The sequence below is a fragment of the Bidens hawaiensis genome, unplaced genomic scaffold, assembly GCF_021521415.1.
Source record: "Bidens hawaiensis isolate Kalapana, Puna unplaced genomic scaffold, B.hawaiensis_p1.1 tig00054594_1, whole genome shotgun sequence".
In the NCBI taxonomy this organism is placed as follows: domain Eukaryota; kingdom Viridiplantae; phylum Streptophyta; class Magnoliopsida; order Asterales; family Asteraceae; genus Bidens; species Bidens hawaiensis.
Genome location: NW_027499831.1, coordinates 79,575 through 93,610, shown reverse-complemented (window position 1 = coordinate 93,610; position 14,036 = coordinate 79,575). Strand labels below are relative to the sequence as shown.

The window sequence follows — 14,036 nt, the reverse complement described above, 5'->3', positions numbered from 1 at the left end:
ATATGCCCCAAAAGAGACCCCTTATGGGCCAGTGGTTGTATCATAACTAAACAAGATTCACTCCGTGTTAGTATCACCACTAACTACTTACACGGAGTATCAAAAAGTGGTCCCTGTCTATTCCCATCCATGCATAACTACTAAACACGGTGGTACGCCCACCACATCATCACTGCCGCCAACGCCACCACTACTGCCATCACCCCCCGGAGCCACGCCTCTAACCGCTGAACCATCAATAGGGAGTACGAGCACTCCCTGGTCAACCGGTCGATTGCATACTGGCAATCCAGTATGCGGTCACCAAGGTACACTCGTCTCTGTACCCCCACGGTCAGGGCGGCTGAGTGCTCATTTACTTGCTCTGTGAGCACTCCTAGCCAGGCCACCGCCTCCCGCTCCTGTCTGGGAAGGCCCCAGACAGGTAGAGCCATCGGCTCGGGCTGGGATGAGGACTCTCCCCGACGAGTAGCAGGTCGGGGTGGGGGAGAGGTCGGCGGGACACGCGGAATGCGGGGACCAAATCCCGGAGGGACAGAGGTGGCCTGCGGTGCGAGGGGAGTAGGGGATCTGACGATCCGGGCCGGGGAGGACTGGCTCGAGCTCCTGTGACTCGCCTCGCTAGGCTCGGAGTCGGATGACACATGTAGGCTCCCGGAGTTTCCGGGGCTAACCTCCTCCGGATCCTCCTCTACAGATAAGCTATGCGGGCTTGACATTTTTACCTGCACACAAGTTAACAAGCATATAGTTCTTTCCATAGTGTAATTCATAATCAAATTAATACATACTTATTTATACAACTTTACCACATAATAATATTATCATATATTTACACATATGTTGCCAATTTTACCTATTTAAGGTTCCTCGTGACTTCCCCTGAATTCTCCCGTGCAGACAAGTCTGTTATTATGTTCCGGACCATAATAACTCACTTGTCCATCCAAGTTCATCCAGATCCCGTCACAATAAATTATTAGTTGATATTCAGATCCTATAATACTTGAGCTACTGGTTATATTTTAGGTATCTCCTTCAGACATCCTAATTCTTTATAACCAATGGCTCTGATACCAAGTTCTGTAACACCCCGTAACCGCAGCGGAAACGTACACGGGATGCAACAGACACATCTGATATCAACAGCATTGCTTATAAAGAAAATACCACTACATTAATTTATAACATATTACATTGTTGCGAGTTTCGTTACTGTCTAGGTGTTACACACATATTTTACCGATAAGACATTAATATATTCATTACAAAATATAGAGCAGCAAGCTTCCAACAGGTAGCACAGATAGTTAAGCACATATCAATCATTCCAACTTGGGCATACCTAGAAAACATGTAAAGAAAACGGGTCAACTACGAATAGTTGGTGAGTTTCACTAATTTAAATAAACACTGACAAATCATTTTAATATTCATTTAATAGCAATATAATCATGCTGGGAACTATGTTACCCCAGAACATTTCCATTAATCTTCTGGGAACTATGTTACCCCAGAACAATAATAACCTCTGGGAACTATGTTACCCCAGAACAATAATAATCTCTGGGAACTATGTTACCCCAGAACAATAATAACCCCTGGGAACTACGTTACCCCAGAACAATAATAACCCCAGGGAACTATGTTACCCCAGAACAATAATAACCCCTGGGAACTATGTTACCCCAGAACAATTACACATGATAAACAATTTATATATTCTGTGCATCAAACCATATATATATAAATATACAAGTATTTCCATACGATCGGTATGTACTTAAATACTTTAATAAAGACATGTTTTCCGCCCCGGGAAAATATATTTAGAAACAGTTCAGTAAAAGGGGCTCGTGAAAACTCACCTTTTTGTGAGTCGGTGGGTAATACAATGAACAGCTACGTGCCTGGATCTATAATATAATATCTAGTCGTTACTATATAATTCCCGTAAATTAAATCTATGTCAATCGGTACGTCTGGGGACATTGTTAACCCGGTACTGTACTCGATCCGGGGTCAATGTTAACCCCGTGACACTTCTAAGGACTCAGATTGTGACATTGCTTAGAGTCTGACGGTCAAGATTATCATTTTTATGATTTCCTTGATTTGCGTGCCTAGCACGGTTATCCGTCTTTAGTTTCAAAAATGAGTTTGGTCACACCCGACCCAAAAATGGTGTTTGACTGTTAATTTAGTTAAAGTGATGAAATTAGAGCTCGGTTTGGACACCCCGTTTGGCCGCGTGGCCCGTTTCCGTCATTTAGGTGACGGAAACAGTAAAATCGGTTAAAATTACCCAAATCATCCGAATTATTTTCGGATGATTTATTTTTACTTAATTTACTTAGTTTTATGAAAATGGTCAATTTTTAGGTTTTTATATACCAGTCAGCTCGCTTATGCGAGTTTTGCCGGTTTATACGTTTTAAGCTTTAGAAATTTGTTTTTATGTTCTTTTTAGCACAAATAATTACCCGTTTAGTCTCGGGTCTTGAAATTTTGCACAACACTTATTTTGACAGTAAGAAACTTTATAAAAATTTTCCAGATTTATTTTCTTATATTTACCTTTATTTATCTATTTTTAAACCTTATTAAAATACTAAATATGTCAAAAATACCAAAAGACTTTAGAAAAATCCCAAATTTTTCCGGGATGATCCTTGCCATTCTCATGACTCCCTGGAATTTTTCCAGAACCCAAAACTCATATTTCAAGCCATTTTCACAAAAACCGAGCTAGAAAGCCCTAGAACTCGTTTTACCGAAAAGCCCCTTTAGACTTTTCCAACTGAGCTCAAATTTTGTGTGTGACTTTTATATGTTATAAAAAGCTTATCTTAATTGTTCCAGAATTTTTCATCAAGTTTAGCTATTTTTCACCATTTTTGGCCAAAACCGAGCATTAAATTCACCAAATATTCATCTTTTATCCAAAAATTACCAAAAATTCACAGATCTCATATTTTCATGTGTAGATCATCTCTGTGAAATTTCGTGACCCGACTCTAAGCATACTACAATCTGTCCAAAATCACTAATTCACACGAAAACCGAACTATCTTGTGTTTTCTAGCGTTAGATCGCAAAGATCCGGGTTTCTAGCCTTTGCTAGCCACTAGATACAACACTTACAAGCACAATAACACTATACCAAGTAAACTATACCAACAATCAAACCATTTCTTTCATAGTGTCGGTTTTTATGTAAAAACAAAGGTTTTAACCGTAAAAATCCGTTCTCGACTCTTTTTACTCATTTCTTGGACCAAGATCGCTTGTATAACATGTATACATCTCTTGATCATGGAGTCGGTTTCATCTCGGGCTTTCACCCGTCTTTCACATGGAAAACTCATTTGACAAGATTTCAACCGTAAAATTTCGTTCTAAACACTTTTAACTCATCACTTGGATCAAGATCCTTTGTATAACTTGTATACATCACTTGATCATGCGAGAATCGGTTCCAACTCGGGTTTTCACCCATTTTTACATTTGAAACCTCCTTTTCTCAAGATCATGGAGTTAGAAACAAGATTCAAGTATTAAAAACATGTTTATACCTTCAATTCTTGGTTAAAAATGGTGGAGTTGGATGCACACTTGAAGGTTTGAGAGAGTTTTGTGAGTTTTTGGTGTTAGAAAAAGAAAAAGAAGTGTGTGTTGTGTGTGTATAAGGGGCCGGCTCTATTGTTGATGTGGGGGGGGCCCACATCTCAAACCATGGCCACACATTTGGATTACACAATCCGGATAATGTTGTGGATAGTCTGGTTCAGTTCGTTTCTCGTTTAAACTCGTAATTCGGCTTAAAACGAGCCTAAAATGGTCGTTTTTCGGGTTAAAATAAAATTTACATAAAACTGATTTAAAAACTTTAAAAACTTAACCCATGACATTAAAACATCATATTATTAATAATTACGCATCTTTTTCGGCTTGATCGATCGTCTCTTGCTTGGTTTGATGTTAAAGGTTCCATTTATCGTACCGACGTACTAATAAATCAAAATCCTTTTTCTGTGCTATAATTTACTTATCCCGAAGCATTAATACTTCGTAAATATCACTAAACATTATATACTTCGTCTATAATGTAATTCCCGATTCGTTCGGGTTTCAATAATCGTTCATTGGTTAATTGTAATTCCAATACGATTCACTATATAATCGAGTATGATTCGTACTATGAATCATATATACTCGTATATACGTACTATAACTCATATAATCAATATTTAAATGACACGTAAATAGTATATACCGGCTAGGGTATACCTGGATTTGCCGGAATCGTTACACAAGGCATATGATAAACAGTCAGCTTCGGTGTCGAACACTTAGTAATACTTGTTTTATAGGCTAGCTACCTATTGATATATAATTGACTTAACATTATCTGGTAACGCAAACGCAAACACTTAAACGCAAACGTTTTCTTTATATATATATGTGAACTCACCAACCCTGTGTTGACACTTTAGTATGTTATTCTCAGGTAGCCGAGGCGGGAGCGCGGTATAGGAACATGCATTTCATTGAACACTATCGTTTTGAAAACTTGTTTTTAAACTTTTATTAATTGGGTTTTAAGTCGTCCTGCGTGACGCAACACTTGGTTTATGATTTACGCTTCCGCACTTATTTAAACTTTAATATTCGTGGTTTAAAAACTTTGAATATGGTGTTTGATTATAACTAATGATTCCGATCCTGTTAGTTCACACCCTCTGACGGTAAAGGAATATATCACATAAAGGAATATATCACAAAGTCGACCAGTTGGTTTCGAGGGATGGAACACCTCAATACTTACAGTTGTATTTTTACGATCCCGATACCGAGTTAAATCTTAGACTCCAATGGCCAAATCTTGATCGAGATATTACGAAGATCTTGACCAGTGTTCTTTCTACAAACCCATAGGCCAAGACATTTCGACGTCTTGCTGAACTTGGACCTCTTGACAACTACAACGTCATTTTGAATGCTTCAGTGGAACTTGACCAAAGGGTGTACAACCGACCAACCACATCCGAGGTTTAAATAACATTATATTATTTCATGTATTTAAAATAAACTTATAATAACCTTCTTACCTATTTATATTACAAGATTATGTAGGTTGCTGGTATTTGGGTTGAAGGGAATGACAATATCACTGCATACAAAAGAAATATTGTTGTATACGGCAGGTCTGAATATAGTCAAAATATTCAACCGTACTATGGTTGTTATGATCCATTGTCCTATCCTCTATTTTTCCCTAATGGTGAGTCAGGTTGGCATCCTAAAATACCACGCCATGGTGTATTAATCAGCGAAGCCCTCAATGATCATGAAAACATCGACGAAGAGACAGAAGGTACCAATAATCTAACTATGTTTTCAAAGTGAATATCATAAATAGTATCCTAACGTGTAATTAATTAATTATTTCTTTTTCTAATCTATTCAGATGCTAACAAACAAGGTAGTAGAACCACTGTAGCTATGCGAGAGTATTACTGTCACAAGTTCCAAATTCGGTCAGCTGAAAATGTACTTCTGTTTGGTGGTAGATTGCTACAACAGTTTGGTGTAGATGTTTATATAAAGCTTGAGACGCCACGCTTACAATTTATTGAAAGAAACCAGGATAAGATAAGAGCTGATTTGTACCAAGGTATTTTGGATTGTGTTCACGCTGGTGAGGTTCGTCCGAATAGAGTCGGACAACGGATCGTGTTGCCTGCAAGTTTCATTGGAGGGCCTCGCGACATGCGACGTCGGTTTTCTAGATGCTATGACTTTAGTACAAGATGACAGTAAGCCTGATTTATTCCTTACGATGACGTGTAATCCTCAATGGCCTGAGATATGTGATAACTTAAACCTGGTCAAACCGCACAAGATCATCCAGATCTTGTTTCAAGAGTTTTTCGTGCTAAACTTGAGGATCTTAAGGAACAACTCTTGAAAAAACATCTCCTTAGAGAAGTTAAGGCATATATTTATGTTATCGAGGATCTACAAGAGTTTTCGTGCACATTTCCTCCTTATCTTGTACCCAAAAGACATAATTAATAATCCAGACCATTATGATAAGGTCATGTGTGCTGAAATTCCTGATGTGCAAAGACATCCTAAAATTCATGATCTTGTTGTCAAGCACATGATGCGTGGTCCTTGCGGAAATTTACGACCAGACTGCCCTTGTATGCAAGGGAACCCAAAATCCTGTCGTTTTCGCTATCCAAGACAATTTAATGACCAACAACACAAGGAGAGGATGCATATCCATTATATCGAAGAAGAAACAATGGAATAATGGTGGACGTACGAGGAGAATTTCTTGATAACAGATGGGTTGTCCCGTATAACCCAATGCTTTTGATGATATTCAACTACTACATGAATCTCGAGGCTTGCTCAACTATAAAATCTGTGAAGTATATATTCAAATATGTTTACAAAGGACATGACAAACATGTTATTCAAATCGATCCAGATGAACAAGAGGTTGTTATTAATGAGATCACAAGATTTCAAGATGCACGCTACGTATCTCCCTTGAGGCTATGTGGAGTATTTTTTCCTTCCCCCTTTCTCAAATCTTTCCCGCTGTATTGACGTTGCAAGTTCATCTACCTAATAAGTAGATGGTCAGGTTTAGAGATGATGATATAATGTCTGAAGTTGTTGATAGGGAAAGAGATAAGAAAACCATGTTGACTGCATTTTTTGAGACAAATAGATTGGATGAAATGGCAAGGGAATACTTATATAAAGATTTTCGAAAACACTTCACATGGAATGCAGGATCACGTAGTTGGAATCGTCGTGTATTAAAGCCACAAAGAGGTCGTCTTGTTTCGGCTAATCCAACTTAAGGAGAAAGATACTACTTACGCCTACTTTCGTCAAATGTCAAACGGCCTACCTCTTTTGAAGATCTTTGCATAGTTAATGGTGTAAAGTATACGACATTTCGAAGAGAAGCCCTTGAGATAGGCCTAATTGAGAACGATGATTGTTTATCACAATTTCTCACAGAAGCCTCTCTATTTCAATTTCCTAAAGCTCTTAGAGGGTTATTCGCAACAATATTGATTTTTTGTAAACCTGGAGATGTTTGCAAGTTATGGAATGACCATTTTGATTCATTGTCTAAAGATTATCGGTTACATTGTGAAAATATTCATCGAGTTCAAGATATGGTTCTTGCTGACATTAGGGTCTTTTTACAATCTATGGGTACAAATATAAATCAATTTGATCTTTCGAAGATTACAGAAGATGTTAACTTGCAATATGCAATGCATCGTGAGGTACAAGATGAGTACATGATAGTTGTGGAACCTGAACACTTATCTGCCAAAGATTCACTTAATTTTGACCAAAAAATCGTGTATGGTGGGATCATGACGCATGTGGATAATGACCGTCCGGGTTTGTTCTTTATAGATGGTCCAGGTGGAACAGGGAAAACATTTGTGTACAAAGCCTTGCGCGCTCAAGTTCGTTCACGTGGTATTATTGCTCTTGCAACAACTTCATCAGGTGCTGCAACTAATAATATGCTAGGAGGGAGAACAGCTCACTCCAGGTTCAAAATACCCATCAATCTTAATAATAATTCGATGTGCAAGATCAACCATCAAAGTGGGAACGCTGAACTAATTAGGTTAGCTAAAATAATAATATGGGATGAAGCATCGATGGCCAAACGACAGGCGATAGAGGCAGTCGATCGCACATTGCAAGACATCATTGGCGTTAGACTCCCATTTGGTGGAAAGATAATGGTTATGGAGGTGATTTCATACAGGTGTTGTCGGTTGTTAAACGTGGCACTCGAGCACAGATTGTAGACTCAAGTTTTCGAATGTCTCCTCTATGGTCTGTTACTAAAAAGAAACGGTTGACCATAAATATGAGAGCATTAAATGATTCGTGGTTTTCTGATTTTCTTTTAAGAGTCGGTGATGGATCTGAAGAAGCTATCGAAGGAAACTTTATCCGCGTCCCCAATGACATGACAATTCCATTCACTACCAAAGAAAATTCTATAAAGGAATTGTTCAATGCAATCTTTCCATCAATCGAAAACAACGTTTGCGCTTCAGATTATATAGCATCTAAAGCAATATTATCCACAAGGAATGAAAGTGTTGATGAGATTAACGATCAAATGTTGGACAATTTTCAAGGGGTGGAACATGTTTATTATAGTTTTGACGAATTCGAGGACGATAAGCACCACTTCTAACCAATCGAGATCTTAAATGCACTAAATGTCACTGGTTTGCCACCTCATAAACTTCGATTAAAAATTGGATGTTCAATAATATTATTACGGAATATGGATCCTTCACGTGGTCTATGTAATGGCACAAGATTGATATGCAAAGGTTTCCACCGTAATGCTATTGACGCAGAAATAGCTTCCGGGCAACATAGTGGGGAGAGAGTATTTTTGATAAGAATCCCTCTAAGTCTCTCTGAAGACGACAAGTTCCCATTCGAACTTACAAGAAAGCAGTTTCCCGTTCGTCTTTGCTTTTCGATGACAATAAATAAAGCTCAAGGCGAAACAATTCCACACATTGGTGTTTATTTACCTGATTTGGTATTTTCACATGCGCAACTTTTGTAGCGTTGTCTAGAGGGATATCGCGCGAAAATACAAAGGTGTTAGTACATCCCGCTAAAGATTTCGGAAGAGACGGGGTATACACCTCAAATGTTGTCTTTCGGGAAGTGCTACGCGAAGAATGATCTAGCAGAATGTAAAGATATTCCTTTTTATTTGTTTTGTGCCTTTGGTTTTTATATTCTTAATTTTTTTTGAATACATGTTGATGTTATTTATCTTATCCCTCAATAAACAACGAGTTTCTGGATAACAATTGGTTCAAATAAACCATATACATCATAATCATATTAAGTATTATATACTTTGACTCAATAATCATTTGTACAAGTTAAAACATTATGCAATTCATAACTTAAATACTTGTATTTTAATATTTTCTTAACCTATGGATTAATGTAAATTTTCTTAATTAATTCTTCGGAAATAGATATACCACATTGATGCTACCAACTTAACTATAATAAATGTAAAATAAAAAAGAATTGTACAATAAAGTTTTGTTTAAATATTATATGAATAACAAAGCTAACTCATGTACTATTTTATAATATATCAGAATTTCATTTATGAAGCAAAATAAACGAGCATGTTGTTGTAAAATGTCGCCCCCGCAGCATCGCACGGCTACTCTACCAGTATAAATGAACATGTTATCAACAAGTCCTTATTCGCTACACATATACTGTATAACGAATGGAAACATGTCACATTCGCTAAAGAAGACTAGAGAGTGGACTAATTCATTAATTGTACTAAAAGAATGTAGTATTCGCTATGACTAAATCCTCATTAGCAAGACACCTGAAGAAACACGGATCGAATCCCCGAGTATGGGTCCTGGATCCAATGAGTCCCCAGGATAAAATACGATAACTACTAACACAGTATGAGCACAACATTTCCAGGTCCAATGACCGGAACCTACAAAACAAACACCGTGAGTCTCGTTACAGGAAGGACAAGAGGGGGGGTCTTCCTGTAACCACCCTCCAGCATGAGAATCAGTATCGTTCGTAAGGGAGAAAGTACTGAAGTATACCGACTAAGTGTAGTTAGAGTATAAGTGAGTCAAAGTGAATGTGAATGAATACCTCATGCAGGTTGACAAGGTCTTTATAGCCGAAGGATGTGGGAAGGTGATTGGGCCAGCTGTCCTCTTCTAGAAGATCTTTGATAACCGCTTGGACGCGTGTCCCTTTGTGATAGGTTGAGTTATACGTCCCATGTGCATGGTTATAACAACCTGGACACGCGTCACCCTATGATAGGATGGACCATACCTTGGCCATGTTCACGGTTATAACAACCTGGCTAGGTGTTCTTTGCTCATTGGCTAGCGAGTCACGTATTCCTCAAGTAATCAATCGTGGATATTCTTCTAGAGGGTAAATAGTTATGACAACTGTCCAGTTGGTATTGCCTTCCAGTCATTTTGGCGGGCAAGTGTCCTATCTCGCAGATAACTTCTGAGGGTGCATGTATGCTTCCGCGTACGGTGCGAGGACATTCTTCCTCTACCGTGTTATGCGGGTGATCCATTTGTCCCGCGGGTGTTATATGAGGGGTTCTTCTACGACACGCTGGTGGTATTTATAGGTTTTTGGGTCATTTTGGTACCCTACCTCAATAAGCCCCCCCGGTCCAGTGTTTCTTCCGTGTGAAGCCTTTATGCGGGTGAAATTTTGGACTTAATGTATATTGGGGGTTTCTGAATTTTTGAAGTTTGGTAGAAAATATCTTATGTTGGTGTAGATAATCATGAAAAAAAGGACAAGTTGACCACTCGCAGGCGCGTGAACAAGTGATGAGACGTTTATAACGGTTGTCACTGTACCTGACTGTGCAACTTTTTCTCCTTTTCGAATTTCCGGCGTGACGTGGCGGTCTTTGATTGGGCGATGACTTTCTCTCTCCACTATTCATATCCCATCGCATTAATTGTGATGGGTATAAATAGAGGGAGTTATCTTCTTTTCGAAGTTTTATCGCCTTTGATTTATTATTGTCTTCTTGTTCTTTCTCTGAGTACTTTGATAACATACTGAATTCCTCTTATAATCTCATGCCATTTTACGAAATTTTATTATAATGACAATCGTTCAATCCGAGGTTGATGAAATAGAAGTTCTTTGGGATCAGTCCGACTATGAGAAATTACTTGAGACGTACGGCATTCCATCGGAGTGGGAACTGAAGTTTCCCTCTCCCGGTTCTATAGCCAGCCTGCCACCGCCTGGCAAAATGGCTATGTATTCTGATTACTTTACCCATGGAAATTTCCGTTTTCCAATTACAAATTTTCATGAAGGTTTCCGAGAGCATACGGTATCCATTTATTCTAGTTTCATCCTTGTGCTGTCATGCGAATTCGCCATTACGAATTCGTGTGTACGGCACACGGAATGCTTCCTCATCTTGACCGATTTCCGGTCTTTTACCGATTTGCCAACAGCGACGGTTGGTTCACGTGTCAAGGGTTTTCCAACCGAAGTATCGGCTACGAGGTTGAGAAGGGGCCTACAGACAGGCGTAACAAGTTTTTTGGATATCTGAGGACGTGGTGCCTGTTTCCATGGTCCGTCGTCCGGGTAATGTTACGCTTTCGGACGTTGTTACAGCTGCTCACGAGGGGCGTGATTGGTTCCGCGTCCTAATGTCGGAGCCAACACCGATGCGGGCACTGCCCGAGGAAGCTCTGGTGTGGGCGGGCATGAGCCATCTATGACCATCGGAATTCTTGGAACATGTCTTCATTGGTCTGGATGAACGTATGTTGCCCTTTTTGACTTCTCTCCTACTTGGAGTTTTTACTACTGATTTTTGTATTTTTTCTTCCAGGTCGAGGTTCTATGCTTAATGCTCTTTTTGAGGATAGAGGTTGTGTCCGCAGGAGTATCCGAGATGCAGGTGATAAACCCATTCTTGAGAAGACCAAAGGCCAATTCCTTTTTCCAACGAAGGTGCGAACCGAACCCTTGGTTTCGAACGCGACATTTGAATCAGGTGCGTACGTTTTAAACCCTCTTCCACTTAATGCTCTTACTTCTGATGGGGTGATCGCAATTCTATCCTCGAGTGACGATTCCACATCTCAAGAAGAAGGAAGCTCTGATGACGATGCCCCTGAACCTTCCTCTGTCTCACATTTATTCACAAAACTAGAAAATAAGAGGGCGTTCTCGCCCTTTCAGGCGAGTGATGCGGGTGCAAGGACCCCGGGCGCTGGAGAAGGATCTTCGAAAAATAAATGGAAAACCCAACTTCCCAAGAAGCCGCAGTACAGTCTTGCTGAACGTTTGGATACGGTTGAATGTATGTATTTCTTTTTTTGTACTTTGCTGTCTTGGAATATTTAGCTAAGTGTAACTTTTTGTGTAGATCCGTTGATCTTTGGGACGATGTTTCTGAACAATTACCATCGCCAACCCCTGTATCCGAGAAACCATTGTCTCCACCTCCTGAGAAGACAACGGAAGATAGGCCACCTACCCCTCCGACTGAGATCACCACGGAGGAGCCAGTCGTCCAGTCTGGGACTGAAAGTCCGTTTGACTATCTTTTTCAGACTGGGACAGTTATTGGTTTTCAAGAGAGCAGCATGGCTGTTAATGCGGAAGGTTTCAGGACGGATGAGTCTCCGCCTCTTCTCCTCCCCAAATTTTTGCTACCTCTTCCACTTTAACTATTGGTGGGGAAGGAGGTTTTCAGGCTGGTCAAGCATTCCGAGGTGCCTCGTTCGCCTCGAAGCCTCAAGTTCCCGTTATTACGGAGATACGAACCTGGGGGATGATTTTGAGTTTGTCCCTCCATGGGATATCACCAATGGGTCACGGTTTTCTGATCCCGGGACCTGTATGAGTTTTGATAAGCACCGCATGCCGCCTTTTGAAATGGTGCACCAGCGTGACCGTTCCCGCCACGACCTTCACACTGACTTATCTTTTTCCCTTGCAAACACTTTAGGTTGTAGCTAGGAAATTCTTCGTGAATGGCGTACTATGGGCGGGAAACTGGGCGAAGCTTCTCGAGCTATTGAAGCTGCGAAGAAAGAGGCTGAAGATCACTGCTTGGCGGCTAGTACAGCCAAGTGGAAGCAGGCAGACGCAGAAATCGCCCATAAGGGTGAAAAAGATCGTAGTGTTGCCGCCGCCCGCCAATGGAAAGAAGCCTGTGAAAAGCATAATTCCCTTCTTGAGGCTATCCGGGCTGAGGCACAAAAGAAAAAGGATGACTTGGCGCGGGCTCCAGAGGCAAACTCAGTTCTGGAGCACCAAGTGACCCTTCAAGGCACTCGGATCCAAGAACTTGAAGCGGAGCTGAAGCTGCAAAGGGAGTAGGTTGAGCTTAAAGATAAAAGTGCTGCTGAAATTCAAGCTGCCTATGAGTCCCTTTTGCAAGCTCGCGAAGAGGCGGAAGCCCGTGCCGTTGCAGCCTTGAATGAAAGGCAGTAAACAGCTGAGGAGTCTCCAGAACTCCGAGATAGAGCTGAGCGTGCGGAGCAGGATAGTCAATGGTTCCTCACCCGAGGACTTGACTCTGTAAGTTTTTACTCATTTGGTGTTCATTACACATCTCATGCTTTGATATTAGATACTTATGTTTTTATCTTGACAGGTTATCCGTCACATCAAGGGAAGTGCAGAGCTAACAGATAGCTTTGCTAATCTGATGACTACCTCATCTCAGTTTGGTAACGTGAGAGGCTTTAATGAAGGGATGGCCTACCTCATCTGCGTTGGTACACGAGAAGATGAACCGTCTATGGCCATTTCCCAATTTGGAACCCTACTTTGAGAATTCTGATAAGAGTGAGTTTTTACTTTCACTGTTCAGATCTTCGTTACACAGTCTTAACACTTTTCAATTGCAGGTGAGGGTTCTGTTCTCTCCACTCTTCTAGATAAAGTGGAAGGCATGATGGTGCGTCGGCCTATTCACCAAAACGAGTTACCATTCCTTGAACTTAACCGAAGTAATTTTTTGTTCTCCACCGTTCATGCGGAACCCTTGGTGTCCGAGGCCATGTAAGCAAAAGGTGAGAAGATCATCGCTGAAGGTGAGGGAATTCCGAAACCTTGACCTCTTACTGCTATGACTTCTAGCGGGGTGATAGTACTTCTATCTTCCAGTGAGGAATTATCACCCCGTGATGAAGGAGCTTTATCTGATACTATTGATTCGACCACTGTCTTGCCTTCATCTATAGAAGTAATTTTTTGTTCTCCACCGTTCATGCGGAACCCTTGGTGTCCGAGGCCATGTATGCAAAAGGTGAGAAGATCATTGCTGAAGGTGAGGGAATTCCGAAACCTCGACCTCTTACTGCTATGACTTCTAGCGGGGTGATAGTACTTCTATCTTCCAGTGAGGAATTATCACCCCGTGA

The 14,036-nt window shown here is 40.4% G+C and overlaps 1 protein-coding gene across 1 annotated transcript; it reads left to right on the top strand.

The window, feature by feature from the left end:
* The first annotated feature begins 7,879 nt into the window (after nt 1-7,879).
* LOC143600629 (uncharacterized) lies at nt 7,880-8,263 on the top strand. Its single transcript, XM_077078259.1, has one exon. It carries the CDS (start codon nt 7,880-7,882, stop codon nt 8,261-8,263), a length of 384 nt encoding a protein of 127 aa, XP_076934374.1.
* Nucleotides 8,264-14,036: the final 5,773 nt, after the last annotated feature.